Raw genomic sequence first — 19,975 nt, 5'->3', positions numbered from 1 at the left:
CAGCCACCGGTTCTATTCCTGTCACTGGTGTGGGAACGTGCTTGGTGAAACAGCCTCCAGCAGAGGTCGGTGCCCCAGAAGCCGCTGCCTGGTGCAGGGCTGTCCTCCCCACGGGCGGCCGAGTGGCCGCGGCACCTCAGACCTGTGCGGCGGCGCGGCAGGCGCGGCTCTTGCTGCACTTTGTTCTCTAAACCGGTCTAGAAGCCTCTCCGCCCGCTTCGGTGGAGTGGGGTGTGCTTGACCTGGGCCGTGGCAAGGCCAGGGGTGACTAACCCCACAAAATCTGGCCACAGAACCCGTTTAGGATACCCGGCCTGGGGGAGTGGGTGCTTTCCGAGACCACGCAGCTGTAGGAGTTCTGGGGTGGCGGGCCTGTCACACCCCTCGCGTGGCGGCATCGGCCCACCACGGGCCACCTTGGCCTAACATCGGGGTGTGGAGGGACCACGAGCTGCTTCCATCTTCCTCTCTACAACCCGTGGCTGCCCGGGGACCTGCCTCAGAGTCCCCACGGTGGGATAGCTCAGGCTAACCCTAACCCTTGCCCAGAGCGCAAGGCGGGGGCGGAGCTAATGGGACTCGGCCTTCACAACGGCCAACGGGTAAACCGAGGCAGCGAAAGGCCCGGACGCATTTCTGAAGGTCCGCGCGGGGAGTGCCTCGTGTGGCGGCCGGAGGCTGGACTCATCCCCGCCCGAGGTGTGCTGTTCGGTCCCCGCCGCTGCCGTCCGTTCCCCACGAGCGGCAGGGGAGGCCGGTTCCGGGAGGCGGGCGAGCGCGGGCTGCGAGAGCGGGGCGGGGGGCAGACAAAGGCGGGGGGATGGCGAGCGAGGGAGAGACAAAGCGCAGAGGGGGGTCGGCGGCGGCTTCTCCCGGAGGCGGCCCCGGGCGCGCGGAGCCAATGGGCGGGCGCGGGGCGGGGGCCGGCGGGGGCGGCGCCGCGGCGAGGCGGCGGCCGCCGCTCGCTCGGGGACCACTGGCGGCGGCGGCGGCAGCTCGCGCCCGCGCCTCTCGCACCCGAGGCGGTCCCCCCGCGAGCGACCCCCGCCCCGCGGCGCAGGCCGGGCCCGGTGAGACCCACGGCGGCCGGGGGGAGGGGCGCGGAGCGTTGCGGGGCCGACGGCGCCTGGCGGTTCGCGCGGAGCGCTCGCCGGGACCCCCAGGCTCGCGTCGGTCCCGCCGGGCCGGCCCGTGGTGGGGTGGGATCGGGTCTGGGGTCCTGAGGAGCAGGCGCGGGAGGCGGCGCAGGCCGGCCGGCCGGCGGGGAGGCCGCCCGGGCCGAGCGCTGTCCAGGGGCTGGACGTGAGCCCGGTGCGGGGAAGCGGGGGGTCAGGCGGTGCTCGGGCCGGACCTCTGCTGACCTCCCCTCACCCCAGGCGGGGTCTCCGCCGGTGGGAAGCACACGCAGGCCCCGCGGAGCCCCCTGTCCCCGGCCGCTCTCGCTAACTTTGTTCTCTCCCCACATATGTTTCCACTCAGGGACCCCGTACCCCTTGGGGAGCTGCATGAGGGGCGGGCAGGCTGAGGAGGGGGGATGAGGGGCGGAAGTGGCAAGACCCAGAGCAACAGGAAATGACTTAGGGAAAGTCCCAACCGCAGCCCCTCAACCCCCTGCCTAAAAACACCCCGGCCTGCAGGATGGGGGAGGGCTCTTGGGGCCCCACTGACTGACTTCCCCTTGCAGAACCCTCCTGGCGCCGCGTCTCCACCCAGGCCGCCAAGCACCTCCGAAGAGCCATGTTCCAGGCTGCCGGAGCCGCCCAGGCCACCCCCTCTCATGTAGGTGACCAGCCAGGTGGGAGGGGTAAAGGGGACAGGAGCGGCTTGTTTGCTTGGCACCCTCGGCCACCACTTGAGTGCCCCTGGGATCTGGGCTGGGCCACCGGAGAGGCGACCCCGCTCTGACTGCTCCTCTTCCCCAGGAAGCCAAAGGCAGCAGTGGCAGCAGCTCGGTGCAGCGCTCCAAGGTAGGGCCCCAAGGGTGGGTGTGGGCGGAGGGGAGGGTCGGCCCGGCGGGCTTCTTGCTGAGTGTACCTCCTCCCACTCCAGTCCTTTAGCTTGCGGGCTCAGGTGAAGGAGACCTGTGCAGCCTGCCAGAAGACTGTGTACCCTATGGAGCGGCTGGTGGCAGACAAGCTCATTTTCCACAACTCCTGCTTCTGCTGCAAACACTGCCACACCAAACTCAGGTGCGCCCCTGCCCTGCCCTGCCTGCCCATTCAACTCGCCCACCCTGCCCTGCCTTCCAGCCCTGCCCTGGACTGACCCAGCTGTTCTCTGCTTCCGCAGCTTGGGCAGTTATGCTGCACTGCACGGTGAATTTTACTGCAAACCTCACTTTCAGCAGCTGTTTAAGAGCAAAGGCAACTACGATGAGGGGTTTGGCCGGAAACAGCACAAGGAGCTCTGGGCCCACAAGGAGGTGGACTCAGGCACCAAGACAGCCTGAGGCCCTCTGACATCCGTTCCCTCCGCACACGGCCTACAGCTGGCGGGTGGGAAGGAGGTTGATCTGGGCTTGTGGGGGAAGCGGGGTGGGAAGGGATGGGGGTCCCTCAGACAGGTTTCAGGCATAGGGCTCTGCTCCAGGATTCCTTACTTTCCCCATAGGAGGTAGAGGTCTGGGAAGCAGAATTGACTTTTCACCATACTGCTTCTTCGGACCATCATCTCATCTCGCCCCCCGGCTCCCTGGGAGGCCCACAAGCCCAGCTTCCCCATTTAGGTGCCTTTTCTCCAGCAAGGAGTCAGCATGCCCTCCTCAGGGTCCCAAGCTCCCACACTGCCACCTGGGCCTTGTGCACCCCCCCTGTGTCTCCCCATCTACCTCTGCCCTTAGCCTGGTTCTGAGCCACAGAGACTGGAAGAGGGAGAGTGCCATCTGCCGGGCCTCATCTATGCCACCTCACTGGTGGGGGAGGGGGGGCTGGGAAAGAGGCCAGACAGACCGCCCACAGCCTTGGGGTCTGGGGGCCCCTTGTGCCCCAGAACTCACGTTCTTGCTGGAGCCTCAGCTGACAGGGTCGGCAGTAGCTGCGGTCCCTCCTCTTCACTGTTGTGATGTTCTGACTGTTGTGATCAACCCTGTTTTAAACATGTTTAAACAGATCTTGACTCTCTATTATGTGGCCTGATGGGGGGCTTTGTGGCAGGTAGGCTATGGGAAAGGGAGACAGCCCATAATACTCCTGGCCTTGAATAGGCTGGGTGATGCTTGTCCAAGAAGTATCAGCTTGAAAAACAGGACTCTGCCAACTCCGGGTGTCAAGCTGTCAAAACCTGGAACCCCCAAGCCAGGCGGCGGTGGTGCACGCCTTTAATCCCAGCACTCAGGAGGCAGAGCCAGGTGAATCTCTGTGAGTTCGAGGCCAGCCTGGTCTACAGAGTGAGATCCAGGACAGACACCAAAACGACACAGAGAAACCCTGTCTCAAAAACAAAAACAAACGAACAAAAAAACCTGGAATCCCAATGTACCCTTGGAGTTGTTGAAGAGAAGCCAAGCTCCACCAAAAAACCAATTTTCGTTTTTTGTTGTTTTTTTTGAGACAGCGTCTCACTTTAGTATGTAGCCTGACTGGCCTAGAACTCAGACATCTGCCTGCCTGCTTCAGAAATGCTAGGATTAAAGGCCTGCACAGCGCCCACACAGCCTCACTGCAGTTCTTCAGAGGTTAACTTACTACACTTGAGTGGGGTGCAAAGCAGAACCCCTCCGATTGGCCAAGACTGTCTTTGACTGCCTTTCTGCTAGCTGGTCCCAGTTGTCCAGTTTCCTCCTAGCCCTTTGCCCTAGAAATCTGCAAGGAATGGTGGGAATCCACAGACGAGCAAGTGCTGCTAAGTTTGAGCACTGCCACCCTTTTCTTATGTCTGTCATCTTCCCGGAGCCTCTTCTGGGAAGTGAGAGGTCACAACTGCCGTGTCAGGTCATTCAGGGACAAACTGCTCTTCTGAGAGCCCTGCACACTGAAGATGACAGCTCACAGCAGAGAACTCCCTCGGCGGAAGTCTCATCTGTCCTGCCTCAGGCCCTACGGTCCTGACTTCCGCAAACCGCCTATGGGACAGATGAATTAGTGAGCCAAGACTTCCAGGGAATCAAGCCTCTGGTCCTACTGGCAGAGGAACCATTGGATTGTTCCTTCAGGTGGGCACTTGGATCTGTGGGGACAAGGATGGTCTCACTGCAATTAAGAACGGGCAGTGGTGGCGCACACCTTTAATCCCAGCACTGGGGAGGCAGAGGCAGCCGGATCTCTGAGTTCAAGGCCAGCCAGGGCTACACAGTGAAACCGTCTACAAAACAAACCAAACAGTGGCAGGGTTGGGCATAGTGGTGCACGCCTTTAACACCAGCACTCAGAAGGCAGAGGCAGGTGGGTATCTGTGAGCATGAGACCAGCCTGGTCTATACTGACTTCTGGGGCAGCCAGAGCACACAGTGAGACTGTCTCAAAAAACAAAAACAAAGGCATGTATTCAGATCAGACAGACCAACAGTGCTGCCTCAGTGGAGCACTAGGGTAAGAAGGAAGGAGAGGAAAGAGGGACCACCCGGGCTAGCAAGGACACTTGGCCACGTCACGCAGGACCCCACTTTTGGCAGCTATTTCAAGTTCTGTTTAAGGGTCTAGACTTGGCGTGAGGCATCCCACCCCCACCCTTCCCATCCCATCCCATCCCAAGTTTCCACCGACCACCAAAGCATGGCAACAGGACCCTTCCGATATAAATGATCCCTTTTATTGTAAGTAATGCACTGGCCTGGCTTTGCACTGCAAGCCCTCAGTCAAGGTAGAGCCAACTAACTATGGCTGCAGGTTCTTCTGCACAATCCACAATTCAGACAGACAGAGCTGGGGGAGGGGAGGGACAGAGGGGGGCAGCATGCACCTGACCCAGGCCTGGTCCCTCCATGTGGGGCTGGCCAAAGCGGATGAACCCCTGGAATGATGAACGAATGGTGGTACAGCACTTCGCACAGCAGGCCAAGGGCTGCTAGGAGACCATCCTTCAGAACCTCTGGGCCCATCCTAGAGCCCCACGACTTCTCATTTGGATTTATTAATAAGAAAAAATAAATTAATAGCTTGGTCCTGAAGATGCTGAGCTAGCATGTCCACAGTTTTTGGCACAAAAAAAGGGGTCTTTTTTCTTTGGAGTGCAGGATTGTTGGCTTACTTTTAAGTTCATTTTAGAAACATTCCCTCTGAGGTAAGATACCCCCTGGGGGGAGGGCTCTGTGAGAGCCTGAACCTGGGACAAGCAGAGTGGTCTCCTCTGACATCTTGTCGGCCCACTAAGCTCTGTTTCTTCTTGAGGTTTGGATGGGGATAGGCTAAGGGGTGCTACAGCCATCAGGATGGGGTCATGGAGAGGCCGAGCTACCTCTTGGCAGCTTTGGTCTAGAAGAGGGGCCAGTCCCCACCCTGGGCAAAGGCTGAGGTGGAAGCAGGACTTTACTCACTGGCTTCAGAGCAGTTAGAGGGTGCCTGACAGACCCCCGAGGGAAAGGAAATAAAACAGAGGGGCCCAGGCCCAATTGGCACCGTGCAACACACATATCTGCAAAACCAGCTGCTTTCAATTTCTGTTCTCTCTTCAGGAGTCCATCACCGGTAACAGTCTAGAATTGATATATATAAAAACCATCAAATATGGATCTGAGATATAAATTAACAAGTACAAGGCCTCACATTACATGATGTGAAAAGGCTAAAAACAGCGATAGAAACTACATTCATAAAAGTGCATCGTCAACACACACGAAGGCTTTGGCTTGTTCTGTGCCCATGGGGAAAGTGGGCGTGGCTGGCGGAGCTGCCTGGCGCTAATCCCCAGCTCCCTAGAGATGCCCACCCCTGGGCACTGGCTTTTTTTTTCCTTTAATGACAACTCCCAAGAAATGGGAGTTGGGAGGGAGGAGCTGTAGCAATAGAGGCACATTTGGAGGGGAAGGAAGGGGCTGGAAGAAAGGACCAGCGCCCAGGCTGAGGTAAATATGGCCATCTCTAAGCGGCTTGGAGTCTCCACAACCCCTGTTGGCATCCTCCCTGGTGGGAGGAACAAGGAATGAGGCTGAGAACACAACTGGGCAAGGCAGGCTAAGGAACAGAGCTGGTTTTGGACATGGTTGGTGGTGGGGGCTCAGGCCTGACATGCAGACAACCTGAGACAGCCCCTAGACTTTCCTGAACTGCCCCATGGGCGAGAGCCAGGTGCCCTGACTTGTGTTGCCTACCTTCTCTGCTCCAGTGAGGGAACAGATGCCAGGCCAGAGGCCATCCCATCAGCTCTTCCCAGTCCAGCCCAAGGCCCAAGCCCACATGGGTCTCCAGAGCTCAGAGGGCAAAGTCTCCAGTTTAGAAACTGGGAAGAGCATAAGAGTGACTCCAACTTGTAAAACAGACAATTGCATTGACAAGACTGGGCTTCCCCATTATTGGAGGCAGCTCCATTTCTCAGGCCCTGATTATGGGGGCAGCCTCCTCCTTCCCAGAATAAGGCAGCATAACATTTGCTTCGTTCATCTTTGGTAAAAGACAGGACTGGCAAAGCACACCTGGAGGCTCTAAGTCAGAGTAGCCCACACCTCTACCTTCTGATGGCTGGGGGATGCTGGGCTTTACCTCAGGCTTGAGTGGGCTCATGCAGCCCATAGACACTCTGGTAGTCTCCAAACATTGGGAGGAGAATCAAAGTAACACTCTGAATGAAATAACACTATTCATATCCTTGAGTAAGTCCTGTGCCCCAGTCCCTCCTGGCTTCAGTGCTGACCGCAGTGTTAGGACACACTGAGGCCACGGCTGTCTTGCACACTGTTCCCAGCCCCTTCCCTTCCACATTGTGCTTAGGATGCTGGAGCTCTTGGGTCTTACAGGCTGGGGTTCCCAGTCTTGATGCCACAGCTATCCCATCCAGGCTTTGAGTCCCAGTGACAGAGGGGCACAGACAAACAATGGCTGGACCCAAGCTCCGCTGTCCTTAGCCTTGCCTGGAAGCAGCAGCAACTTCACTGAGCCCGACAGCAGCCCCTTGCCTGCTCAGCAGCTGGCAGCTGGCAGCAGCATGGCCTTGAGAGCTCAGTACACGAGCTGTGCAAAGTGGTGTGTGAGCAGTTCCTCAGCTGAGGGTCTCTGACGAGCCTCCACAAAAATGCGCCTCAGGAAGTCCCTGCCATGTTCTGAGATGTGAGAAGGCAGCTGAGGATTGGTAGGCTGGGTGGCAATCTTGAAAATGGCAGCCATAGCTTCATACTCTGCCCAAGGTGGTTTCTCTGTCAACATCTCCACCACAGTACAGCCCAGGCTCCTAGAAGAGAGAACCTTGTCACCTGTCAGCCAGCTTCAGGCTCTCAGCCACCCTACCAGCTGTGAGGAAAGGAGGTATCTTTCTCAGGTCACAATGAAGGGCAAACAGACCAAGCTAAGGGTACTTACTGAGACTGGGAAAGAGTACCGACAGACTCCAAGAGAACTAGATTAGTTTCCTGTTGGTGTTGCTAGCTCTTACTTCCTTGCTTTTCCAGCTTCTGGGGGATGTCTACATTTCTTCCTGTCTATATCTTTCTCATGTGAGACACTGAACCCAAGGCCTTGTGTGTATTTAGCATATTCAATATTATTAAGTGCCAGGTGGTGGTGGCGTACACCTTTAATCCCAGCACCCAGAAGGCAGAGGCAGGCAGATCTTTGTTGAGTTCGAGGCCAGTCTGGTTTATGAAGTGAGTTCCAGGACAGCAGGGATACACAGAGAAACCCTGTCTCAAAACACACACACACACACACACACACAAAATTATTAAGCAATAGCTACCCTAAGCTCACTTGCATCTCTTAGCTTCTGGTCCCTCACTCCTTGACTGTCCTTTGCCACATTTCCCACTACCCACTCTGACCTGCTTTTCTAAGGATCTCATCATTACCCCAGGCCCACCCAGATAACTCAGGATAATGTCTCACAGTTACAGAAGCCCTGCTGCCATATAGGTTACGTTTATAGGTTTTGGCAGTTAGGATTTAGACACTTCTGGAGGACAACCCATGATAACTTTCCAAGGAGAGAAGTTCTTGTAACTCTTGGGTCCTTTCTGAGGATAGACATAAAAGTTAAGTAAATCAAATGCAAACTGTTTGAGTACAAGAAGAGCTGAGTCTACTGTGATTTAGAGACTGCTGTGTGTGTGTGTGTGTGTGTGTGTGTGTGTGTGTGTGTGTGTGTGACATGCATCTGAGTGTGTCTGTATTGTATATGCAGAAGCCAGAGCAGGACAAGTGTCTCTTCCGCTTTACCACTCTGAGACAGTGTCTCCCACTGAAATGGAAGCTGGCTTTTTCAGTGAGACTGCTGGCCAGAGAGCTCTCAGGATCCACCTGTGTCTGCCTACCAATGCTGGAGTTACAGGCATGAGGAACCATGCCTAGCTTCTCCTGTGAGAGCTAGGACTTGAACTCAGGTCCTTATACTTGTACAACAAGTGTTCTTAACCATCATCCCATCCTCCGTAGCCACAGAACCTGCTTTGTTTTTGTTTTGGAGGAATGGTTTCATTATGTTCCTGGTTGGCTTGGAACTCACTCTGTAGACCAGGCTGGTCTTGAACTCCCAGATATCCACCTACCTCTGCCTCCCCAGTGCTGGAATTAAAGGTGCCACAACATCCAGCCCAAACCCTGCTTCTTAAAGAAGTTCAGCAAATATGAAAGATTTTGACCCCCATGGCCTAAGTCCTTAGCAATAACCCTTTGTTGTTTGGGATCAAAATTCATTCCATTTACACCCGCCCCGCCCCCATACCCCGAATCTAAGCCTTGGGTGCAACAAGCCAGCAAGAATAGGTCCTCAGTCCCTCTTTCTCATACTGTCAAGTCCACAAGTTCATATCTGATTTAGAGAATCTTCAGCTTAGGCAGGGAGATAGGTTCCTGGGACACCCCAGTGCTCACCATACGTCTGCCTTCCTTCCGTAGCCCTCGCCGCTGATGACTTCAGGGCTCATCCAGTAGGGTGTGCCAGTGACAGAGCGCATGCCTGTCCCTGACATGCAGATGGTCTGCAGGCGTTTGCTGGCCCCAAAATCCCCAAGCTTCACATTCCCAGCTGAGTCTCGGAGGATATTGGCTCCTAAGGCACGAAAGGGCAGAGGCTACAACTTTGGACCCTCTTACATTTTTCTTTTATCTCCCCTTCCAGGTGACTGAAGGCCAGTGGGAAGGCTAGGGCCACCACTGACTTAGGTATAAGCTGCACAGAGGCCTCACAGTATAAAAGGCCTCACATAGTCAATATTTGCATTTTAGGGTATTTTCCCCACACTACTCAACCAATTTTTACACCTATCTTCAATTAAGGAAGCAATTGGGGTCTTATTTTTCAGAAAGCTCAGAGCAGTTAAGTTAGTGATTGGTAGCCTTGAACCTAGGCCTCACTATGGAGGCCTGACTGGCCTGGAACTCACTATGTTGATCAGGCTGGCTCTAACTCACAGCGATCTGCTTGCCTTTGCCTCCCTTCCAAGCACTAGGATTAAAGGTGTGCACCACTAGGTCTGGCTGAACCTTGATGGCTCTGCCACAGCTTCACCTCTACTCACCCTTGATGTCCCGATGCACAATCATGTTGCTATGCAGGTATGACATGCCCTCCAGGATCTGCCGGGTATACTTGCGGGTCACACTCTCTGTCAGAGCTCCATAGGCCTTCAACTGGTCTTTTACAGAGCCCTAATAGACCACAAGGAGTCAAGAGAGTCCCCTCAGGGGCTAGCTTATGAGCAGAGACAAGGTTATTTGCAGTCCCCCGTACTGTAGCAGAGTGGTGATTCACTGAGTCTCATTTGCATGTATGGGTCACTTTTGCAGGAGCCATCAACCAGCTTAGGAAAAACCTGAAGCAGTCCTTATCTCAAGCAAGCAGGACTCAAGACCAGGCTGAAGAGACCCTCTGTTCCAGGCAAAGGCTGTGCTTACTTGAACCAGCCCCCCAGGACCCTCAAGTTAGATAGAACCTGGGACGTTTCTCATCTCACACCCTCTCTGTAGCCCAAAGCAGGGCCCTCTTGACATCAAACCCTGCCATCACTGCACATGGTTTCCCAGAACCTCCTCAGGCCAGGCCCAGGTCAAGGGTGACCCACCCCCACAGCTACTAGCCCTCTGGTGTGAATCCCACATGCACCCAAGGGCACATACCCCTGGCATATACTCCATGAAGATGGTGAGGATCTTCTCCGCGCGGTCCCGCAGGCAGCCATAGTACTGCACGATGCGTTCATGCTGCAAGTTCTTCAGCAACTGGATCTCACACTCCAGAGCACTCACCTCCTGGAGAGGGACCACTGGTCACCTGGCTACTCAGGGCCCAGTTCTGACCACCTGGATCAGCTGTTCTTGCCCTAGTCTATGATTCATAGGGGTCTTCTTTGGGAACTTCAGCTGGAGAACAGCAAACTCTCCCCATGTCTGGCCCTTGGCCACAATGCTGGGTGACCCTTGGGATGCAGCATTCCTTACCCAGAGGGAGGCAAACAGGAAGGAGGGCTACAGAAGCCTGCTTAAAGTAACTATTGGTCTGTTCAAATGAGGTATAGACTATGTGACTCCTACTTCCAAAGGAACAAATGGTGAGCTCCATAGCTTCCTCCTGGGTCAAGGCTCTGTCTGGGGAACGGGTCCAAAAAGTGCCCTTTGGGAAATTGGTCATATCTCAGTTTAGGTTGCTAGGACTTCAGCATGGATGCAGTTCTTTTCCTAGGGGATCCACACACTTTGGGATGTTAGCCCTTCACCCCTTGGCTAGGTCTAAGATAAACAGCAAGAAAGCTTGGGAGGAAGTTATGGGAAGTAACTTGTATCACCTTAGGCAAGTACTCAGTACGTGTTTTGGCTAGAGGGAGGGACTGGAGGTTTGTGTGTGGGGAAGGCCATACCTTGCTTGTCTCAGGACTATCTGGGTCAAACTGGACCTGCTTAGAAGCAAGTTCACGTCCTGTGTCCACATCATAGCACAAATAGACCCTGCCAAAGGCACCTTGACCCAGGAGCTTCCCCCGACGCCAATTGACTGGAGCGCTAGGAGCTATAGAGAAGAGCAAGAGAGCGCATTAGATCATGAACTTTCTGCACTTGGAGCCTCCTGTCCTACCGACAATCACAGAACCCTGCTCAGATCCTCCTTGTACCCACACCATCCACTCCTTCCTTGTCTGGCAGCCCGAGGCCTTGGTCAACAGGACCTCAAGGACAGTTCTGAAGCAGAGGACTGGTAAAATGGCTTTCTGTGCTGATCAAACAACTTTACTTTCAAAGCTCCTAAACATGCTTTTCATCTATTCTTGGTTTTTGAGACAGGGCCTTGGTGTGTAACACATGCTGGCCTTGAACTCACTATGAAACTCAAGCTGGCCTCAAGCATTCGACCGGCCTGCTCAGCTTCCTGAGTGCTGAGATACAGGTATACACCATCATGCCTAGCTTGCTCCTAAAGAAGTGAGTGTGGTGAGGACTGAGAGTGTACCCTTTAGCTTAAACACGGGAAAACTGAAGACCAGGAAGAAGAAATGGCTTCTCCATTCTAGGGTGTGGTGCCTCCTCCACAACTGCTCTGACCAGAGCAGCCTGTCACTGAGACTAGGTGCCACGGTGGCCCAGCTGAGCCCTTGTCCCTGGAGCTTGTCTCAGCACCCACAGCACTCTCCTAGCCAGGGACACTTCTCACATTTGGTTGGCACACTCCTCTCCTGCACAGAGAGGGCATTCTCGCTGTCTGCACTCCGCAGGCGCCCACGGGGGTCCAGGTATTGCACAGCTACACCCATGTTCTCGCCATTTGTGCTCAAGGAGCGACTTGAGGGCACCAGAGTGAATAGGTTGCCTTGATGCCGCCGTATTCGGGGAAATGTTCTTCTGCCTAAAAAAGTGCAGGAATAAGGACAGAGCAAGTCAGATCCCTGGCCACAAACCCAGATGTACAAAGGAGACAGCAGTGACAACCAGGTCAGGTGCATCCCACCTCACTCATGCCAGAAAGGCTGCTGTCCCAGCTCCCAAAGAATCAAGACAAAAGCATTGATTAGGAAGTTGTCTGGTTAAAGAAGCCCTGAACACAGGGAAGGCATAAGACTGATCCTCAGGCCCAACAAAAGGGCAAACCACAGCTCGTGTGTTCTGTTTAGCATCCTATCCTGATCCTTCTGCCACAGCTTTAGTTCATCTGCTGCTGTGGCAGCAAATGGCATTAGAGAGATGGCACCCTGGAATATATGTGTACTCAAAGGACAGCATTCTAGTGGCAGCAACTTCATCTACCGACACCACCCCCGTATCTGATTAGTCCCCTATCTCTTCTGCCCTCAAGCCTTGGGCACAGTGCCTCAGGAATAAGGGAAAACGCAGAGGTGGGAGAACCTGGTTTCCTTTCCACCAGCCCCTAAACCCTCCTTTGGTGATTTTTTTTTTTCCAGGCAAAAGTTTGGTGGTCTTTCACTAGCCAACCAGCAGGGGACAGTGTAGAGCACTCACCATCGTTGTAGTCTTTGTGGTGTACAGACACATGGTAGCGCCTGGGATAGGTTCCACCTTTGACTCCTTTATCATAGAGCTGCGTCTCCCGATCTGAGGAAGACAGGAGAATTACTAGACTGTGAGTGAGTCAATATGGATGAGTCACTGAAGCTCCTAGGCTCCTGAGACTTTAGAGTAGCAGTTCCAGGAAAATTACCATACAGTTTTGGCTTCCCAACTTAGAGGCATCTGTGGTCCCAACGAGACACTCTTCCCCAACTCTTGCAGTACCTACCTAGACTCTGTGGAACTTACCCGAACATTCCTTTCTGTTGTCTGGGAAGCTCCTAGCTCGGGACATTTGTGATTTCCTGAAGGATGGGCTGGAAAAAAACGAAAGACTACAAAATAAACTTCGGTGCACATCTGGAATGGCCCAAAGAGCAGAAGGAAGAGTATCTAAGTGCTCAGAGAGGGAGAGGTGGAGGGAGGCTACGCTGCCTGGAGCCTGGTCTCTGGTGCTCACCACCCCGCTGCACTAGCCTGAGGCCAAACAGGAGCAAAAACTACCTATTCTATGGATTCCACGCTGGCTGTTCATCCCCTTTCCATTCTTGGCCTTTTTCCTAATCTCCTATCTCTATACCAGGTGAAGAGATGCAAAAACCAAGCCAAACAACAACAAACCAACTTGGCCTAGGCAGTAATAATGAAAAGAACTGTAAAGAATGCTTTCTTTTCTTTTCATTTGTTTATTTTTTTTTGTTTTTGTTTTGTTTTTTCGAGACAGGGTTTCTCTGTGTAGCCCTGGCTGTCCTGGAACTCAATCTGTAGACTAGGCTGGCTTCGAACTCAGAGATCCACCTGCCTCTGCTGAATGCTGAGATTAAAGGTGTGTGCCACCACTGCCTGACAAAAATACTTTCTTATTTTACATAGTGAGCTTTTCCTCACTTAATCCTCAAACCTCTGTAAGGTAGGACACATAATAAAAGTAATAGCAGGTACCAGTTACTGAGCAGCTGCTGTCTTCAGTGATCACCTGCAGGTTAAAAACAAGACTCCTTTTTTTTTTTGTGCCCAAGGACACAGACGGGAAACAAAAGAGTCAACTCAAGACCCGGTATGCTACTCCAGTCTGTTTCTGTTTCCAGGACCCCCCATCCCACCCCCATTTAGACTACCATCTCATTTTAGAGATGGGCAAACCAAGAAGCTAAGAGGGAAGTAGCTACCTTTTCAACATCCAGTTAAATCTGAATGACCTTTGACATGCAAGCACCTTGTGTGTGCACACGCATGTATTATGTGGATGTATGTGTGCATGTGAAGGTCAGAGGCGGAAATTTGGTATCTTTCCTAATTGTTCTCCCTCTTATTTTTAGAGGCAGAGGTTCTCACTGAACCTTGAACTTTCAGATTCAGCTAGACTGGCTGGCTAGTGAGCCTCGGTTATCCTCCTGTCTCTACCTTCCCAGCACTGAGATTACAGATGTGCAGTGCTGTACCAGCTGTTTCATGTGCTTGTACAGCAAGCACTTTACTAACCAAGCCATCTCCCTAGTCCTCCCAAGCATCTTTTGAGGGGGTCACAGGTCAGAAACTCTCAAGACAGTTTTGGAGAGCTGCCCCTACTTTCGAACAACTAGACTGCCGGGTGGTGGTGGCGCACGCCTTTAATCCCAGCACTCGGGAGGCAGAGGCAGGCAGATCTCTGTGAGTTCGAGGCCAGCCTGGGCTACCAAGCGAGTCCCAGGAAAGGCGCAAAGCTACACAGAGAAACCCTGTCTCAAAAAACCAAAAAAAACAAAACAAAACAAAACAAAAAAACTAGACTACCATCCTCCCTTGACCCCACAAAGTTTCAGATAGTCCATAACTTCATCAGTCTCTGTTCTAGCTGAGACCTTGGCCAGTTGTAGCATCTCCTGCCGTATTTACTGATACCTTTTTGTTCCAATTGGAGAGTAAGTCCCAAAGAAACCTACATATTAATAACTATCTAAGTATTCTGTCATGTCTAGAAGAAAATGGTGATTAGTCACAAGATCAGTACCCTCATCAACTGATCATGGAAGGAAGAAAGAAAGGAAGGAAGGGAGGGAGGGAGGGAGGAAGGAAGGAAAGAAGGAAGGAAGGAAGGAAGGAAGGAAGGAAGGAAGGAAGGAAGGAAGGAATTTAGTTAGTTATTCCTGTTTCCTAGCCCCAGACTATTCCCCAACCCCTAATAAAAGGAGTTCTTAGACATAAAGAGGTAAAGGCCTCCTCCAAACACCCTTACACGCCAGGTTATGGCACACAGGAAACTGAGGCAGGAAGACTGTGAGTTCTAGACCAGATATCTAGTGAGAACTTGTCTCAACAAAACAAAGCAAAATAACACAACACGCCCTCAACACCACTACGTAAAGCACACAGTTGTTTGGTATATAAAAAAATAGCACTGACTTCTAAGAGTGTAAGAACAAATTTTCTGAGATAAGAGTTAAGTTAGGCAATCTGGATATTCTGTTTTCTAATTATTCTAAGCTAGCTTCTTATTTAACCAGAAACATTTAGAGAAAGAAAAGACAGAACAGACAGACCAACCTATGGGTGAGATTGAATTTTTCTTCCAAATTTCAATAAGCAATTGCTTCTCAATCCAAATCACAGTAATGATGTGGGAAAAAAGGTAGGCAGACTATAGCATGTGTAAAGTCAAAAGACAGAGCACGGGGGACACCACAGCAAACAGTTCTTCTAAGCTATTATTAAGTTTATTTTATTGTGCACCCAAACATTCTCGGAGTGTTTGGGAAGTTGAGGGCCTCTCAAAAAGCACACTGTTTTAATCCTGGGCCTATGGCTGTATCAGAGACATAGACTAGTCAATTCTACTCCTAAAACCTTTCCAAAAATGCCTACTTATTAGGCCCCCAAACCACCCACACCTCCATACCTGTCTGCTGACCTGTCCAAGGATTGGCAGCTTCCTGATAAAGAATTTTCAGCACTGCTCAAGGGATCCAGCATCTGTAAGGCAAGCCACACAATCAAACTACAGTTTCTACTCAAATCCCAGCCAGCTGACCCAGGCAGAGCTGGCAAGTGGTCCTTTTTGTCAAAATATGGACGTGTCTTTGTTTCCCCATGTAGTGGAAGAAGGGTATAAGGTACCATTCTCTCCCTTAGTTTGAAAGGCAAGCTTCTAGGATGATGGAAAATGTTTGGCTGGCATCCCTAGGAACTCTGCCAAAAGAGCAAAGCAGAGACACTGCTTTTCTTGTTGGCATTTTCTTGGCCCATCAACATTACTGCCTGGCACTTGAAATGGTATTGCCCTGCACAAGTTTCCAGTGGAGTTTGGGTGGGAACTTAGTTTCTGTTTATACTCTATAATTCATAATTTACAAAGACAGGCATTACCTCATTTCACAGAGGAACACTGCAGACCAAGAAAGGTTAGGAGACATATTTCTAAACTCATAAAACTATGAGTAAACAGCTGGTGCTAAAAAACAAACTCCCAGTTCCTGGCTCTAAAGCAGAGGTAAGAGATATCTATGTAAATTAAAATATTTTTCTAGCTTCGAGTCAAATGCATTAACAAAAACCCTTCATAATAGACATTTTTTCCTAACCTAAAGGCTTCATTTTTTTTTTCTCTCCTGACAGAGGAGTGGTAAGGATGGGAGCACAGCCTTCAAATTCAAAATACAGTCATCTCTCTATGCATGGGGATTGGCTCCAGGATTCCTGCTGACACCAGAGTCCATTATATAAGATAATACAGGGCTGGAGAGATGGCTCAGAGGTTAAGAGCACTGACTGTTCTTCCAGAGGTCCTGAGTTCAATTCCCAGCACCCACATGGTGGCTCACAAGCATCTGTAATGAGATCTGGCACCCTCTTCTGTATACATAATAAGTAAATTAATCTTTAAAAAAAAAAGATAATACAGTATTTGTAGGTAAACTACACATACATCTTCTGGTACACTTTACATCATCTTGATATGTAATAATATAATGTAAATGCTGTGCTAAGTTGTTAAATTATATTGTTTAGGGAATGACAAAAAAGGGAAGTCTGTACATGGCCAATATAGATGGATGGTCAGTTTTTTCTGACCGGGAAAGAAATCTGCAGCTGAAGGCAGTTAAGGTTACTGCTCTAAATATGAAATCCCCTGGGAAGTGGGAGCACAGAAAGAAGAAGAGTGTAAAGGGCTTCCTGCAGCCCATATAGTTTTGAATAATGAAAGTTACAGGAATCAGCTTCCTGTAAAACCCCATATAGGCTGGTATTAAATTGTGTGTGTGGGGCGGAAAGGGGGCTGGAGAGAAGGCTCAGAGGTAAAGAGCACTGACTGCTCTTCCAGAGGTCCAGTGTTCAATTCCCAGGAACCACATGGTAGCTCACAACCATTTGTAATGAGACCTGGTGCCCTCTTCTGGCCTGCAAGCATACACGCAGACAGAATACTGCATACATAAGAAATAAATAAATCTTAAAAAAAAAAAATTGTGTGTGTGCATGTGCATGCACATATGAGTGCAGGAGCCCACTGAGTCCAGAAGAGACGCCAGATCCCCTGTAGCTGAAATTATAGGCAGTTGTGAGCTACCCAGTATAGGTGACAGGAACCAAACTTGGGTCTTCTACAAGAGCAGCAAGGACTTTAAACTGCTATGCCATCTTTCCAACCCATCTCCATGTTAAAGATTTAACTTTTTTTTTTGTTCATGTGTTCATGTATATATATGTGTGGGGATAGATGCAAACACCCATGGAGGTCAGAAGACAGTGTCAGACCTCCTCCAGCTGGAATTACAGGCAGATGTGAGACACGCTGCCTGACATGCTGGTAATCAAATGCAGTTCCCTGAGCCATCTATCTAGCCTTCTGTTGGCTATTTTATCTGTTAGAAATTTTCTCTTTGTAAGTCAAATTCCAGAAACTTGGAGAACTTAGTTCTTTAAGTGAGATTGATAATAAGGAACTGCAAACAGCTTCTAGAATCTGAGAGAATCCTTGAACAATCTCTAGCAAAGAAAAGGGGCCACAATCCTACCAAACACAAGGAACTAAACTGTGCTAAGAACTCTAAGCTCAGGATGGAAACGCAGTTGGAGAGGACCTTGACTGTAGCCCTGTGAGACCATGAGAAAAACAAACAAACAAACCAGTTAAGTCATGTCTGGACTCCCCATCTAAAGACACTAAAACAATAAAGGTATATATTTTAAGACAAAATTTGTGACAATTTGTTATGTAACGATAGATAACTAATTCATCTATTAGCAAAATCATGTTATTTTACCAGTCCTACAGTCTAATTTACAACCCCCCCCCCTGTCTCATAAAGAAATAGAAAAACTAGTGTACAGCCAATGAAAAACAATCTGTCAGTTCAGGCTTGTTCATAGTTAAAAATGCTGAATGAGAATAGGTCATTGTAAGAAGTCCACAAACAGTATATACAGTGGTGTTTTGCAAGGGGCCTAGTGAGAGGCCACAAAGAGGAATACTGGTAAGTGTTCACCTAACACTAGCAAAGTTAAGAAATTTAGATCTTATCTTTAAAAAGAACTGACCTTTGGTCCCTCAAAGGAATAACCCATCTTGGGGCAGGATTGGTTTTCAAAAAAGTGGTATGGGCATCAAATTCCTTAGGTCTGTAATGTATCACTGAGAGTCCTCATCACAGTCTTGGTCTGAACAGGTCAGTACATCCTGGCCCCCATACTCACACACTGCTCGCTGGTCTCTGGGATGAATTCGCCTTCACTGTTGATGCTCGTATAGGACCCCTGTCGGGCAATGTGCTGTTGTCGCTCAGGTACATAACCAGGTGGAGGAGAACTTCGGCCAGGGTTCTGGGAGCCTAGAGCACACAAAGAATACCCTTCAACAATAGAGCCAACATGTGGCACAAGAGGAGCAGAGCCAGCTAGAAGACTGGGCCCGAGAGATCAGGGATGTAACGCAGATGGTCATGGCACCACAGCCGGCATCTTCAGCTTGAGGAAGCAAACATCCCTTCCTTATAAAGTAACTTTCAGAGATGGGACAGTACTAGAACATATATAACTAAGAACCTTGACACAAAACATCAATCAGAACTATGTGACATAAGTTGGAAGTTAGCCAGCTTTTAAAAAATGTTCTTAGGACCCTGAGATAGCTCAGCAAATGAGGGTGCTTGTCACTAAGCCTGACAACTTGAGTTCATTCCCCAGGATCCACATGATAGAAGGAGAGGACTCCTACACGTTGTCCTCTAACCTCCACACATGCTGTGGCATGTTGGTGCACATGTGTGTACACACACAAAAATAATATAAAAACTTTAATGTTCTTATATATTATTCATAATGTCACTTCTCTTGATAATGTCACATCTTCCTCTTTCTCTCGTTTGGGCACCAATGCCATTTCCTCCTATCCAAGGAAGAACCTAGGAAAATGATCAATTCAATCCTAGATACATAAAATTGGGAAATATACCGCAAGAATACAAGCAGATGCCTGAAACCCTAAACAATATCAAACCCAATGCATATATATCTATGACAAAAGTTTACGTATAAATTATGTAAGAGATTAACAATAACTAGCTTGGCATGATGTTGCACTCCTAAAATCCCAGGACTCAGGAGATAGGAGCAGGGAAACTGAGCTCCAGACTAGCATAAGCTACATACCAAGACCCTTCAAAAACAAAAAAAGACAAAAAAAAACAAAACAAAACAAAACAAAATCAAAAAACAAACAAACAAAAAAAACTAACAACAAAACCCCACAAGGGCTAGGACTGTAGCTCAGTGGAAGAACACTTGCCTAGCATATGGAAGGCCCTGGGTTTGATCCTCAGCACTACACATTGCAAAAACAAACAAAAACAAAAACTCAAACTAATAACATAGAACAATTATAACAAAATACTGCAATAACATTACCAGCATCACTACTCTTTAGAGCCATTAGGTCCAAAATGGGTTACTTGAATGCAAGCACTAATAATGCAATATAATCTGATAATTGGGATAGCCACTAAGTGACAAATGGCCCAGCTACAAATATATCATGGATACATTGGACAAAGGCATGATTCATATTCCAGGTAGAATGGTATAAGATTTTATCATGATACTTAGAGTAAAGGACAATTTAAAACTTATTGTTGGGCCTGGAGAGATGGTTCAGGAATTAAGAGTCCACACTGCTCTTGCAGAGGATCAGAGCTGGATTCCCAGCATCTATGTTGGGTAGCTCACAATTGCCTGTAACCCCAACACCAAGGGAATATGATGCTTCTGGCCTCAGCTGACACTAGCACACACATATACATATCCACACACAGATCCACACATATATATATAATTAAATATAATACATCTTTTTTTTTTTTTTCAGAGCTGAGGACCGAACCAAGGGCCTCACTGAGCTAAATCCCCAACCCCAATATAATACATCTTAAAAA

General features: G+C 50.1%; 2 protein-coding genes across 6 annotated transcripts in view; one reads left to right on the top strand and one right to left on the bottom strand.

Moving 5' to 3' along the window:
* The first annotated feature begins 303 nt into the window (after nucleotides 1-303).
* Nucleotides 304-3,108, top strand: Limd2 (LIM domain containing 2). 4 transcript variants are annotated; one of them, XM_059269768.1, is made up of 5 exons: nucleotides 304-699; nucleotides 1,685-1,779; nucleotides 1,923-1,967; nucleotides 2,050-2,189; nucleotides 2,290-3,108. In XM_059269768.1, exons 1-5 carry the CDS (start codon nucleotides 573-575, stop codon nucleotides 2,447-2,449), a joined length of 567 nt encoding a protein of 188 aa, XP_059125751.1. In that variant the 5' UTR covers nucleotides 304-572; the 3' UTR covers nucleotides 2,450-3,108. The 4 variants fall into 4 exon arrangements, with proteins under 4 accessions (XP_059125751.1, XP_059125754.1, XP_059125753.1 ...); XM_059269771.1 differs by lacking the exon at nucleotides 304-699 and adding an exon at nucleotides 993-1,070; XM_059269770.1 differs by lacking the exon at nucleotides 304-699 and adding an exon at nucleotides 1,151-1,302.
* Nucleotides 3,109-4,724: 1,616 nt separating this feature from the next.
* The window catches only part of Map3k3 (mitogen-activated protein kinase kinase kinase 3), an 80,861-nt gene continuing 65,610 nt past the window's right edge, over nucleotides 4,725-19,975 (bottom strand). The window contains exons 7-16 of one of the 2 annotated variants that reach the window (XM_059271961.1): nucleotides 18,243-18,376; nucleotides 15,448-15,521; nucleotides 12,822-12,889; nucleotides 12,525-12,617; nucleotides 11,722-11,913; nucleotides 10,934-11,082; nucleotides 10,197-10,328; nucleotides 9,599-9,728; nucleotides 8,952-9,129; nucleotides 4,725-7,317 (exon numbers count right to left, since the gene is read on the bottom strand). In XM_059271961.1, the coding sequence (XP_059127944.1) occupies nucleotides 7,089-7,317; nucleotides 8,952-9,129; nucleotides 9,599-9,728; nucleotides 10,197-10,328; nucleotides 10,934-11,082; nucleotides 11,722-11,913; nucleotides 12,525-12,617; nucleotides 12,822-12,889; nucleotides 15,448-15,521; nucleotides 18,243-18,376 (1,379 nt within the window). In that variant the 3' untranslated portion in view covers nucleotides 4,725-7,088. The remainder of the gene's footprint in view (nucleotides 7,318-8,951; nucleotides 9,130-9,598; nucleotides 9,729-10,196; nucleotides 10,329-10,933; nucleotides 11,083-11,721; nucleotides 11,914-12,524; nucleotides 12,618-12,821; nucleotides 12,890-15,447; nucleotides 15,522-18,242; nucleotides 18,377-19,975) is intronic. The other variant, XM_059271962.1, reaches the window with a different exon arrangement.

Source organism: Peromyscus eremicus, chromosome 8a, assembly GCF_949786415.1.
Source record: "Peromyscus eremicus chromosome 8a, PerEre_H2_v1, whole genome shotgun sequence".
Taxonomy (NCBI): domain Eukaryota; kingdom Metazoa; phylum Chordata; class Mammalia; order Rodentia; family Cricetidae; genus Peromyscus; species Peromyscus eremicus.
The sequence above is the reverse complement of the archived record's forward strand: the minus strand, read 5'-3'. Positions and strand labels throughout refer to the sequence as shown.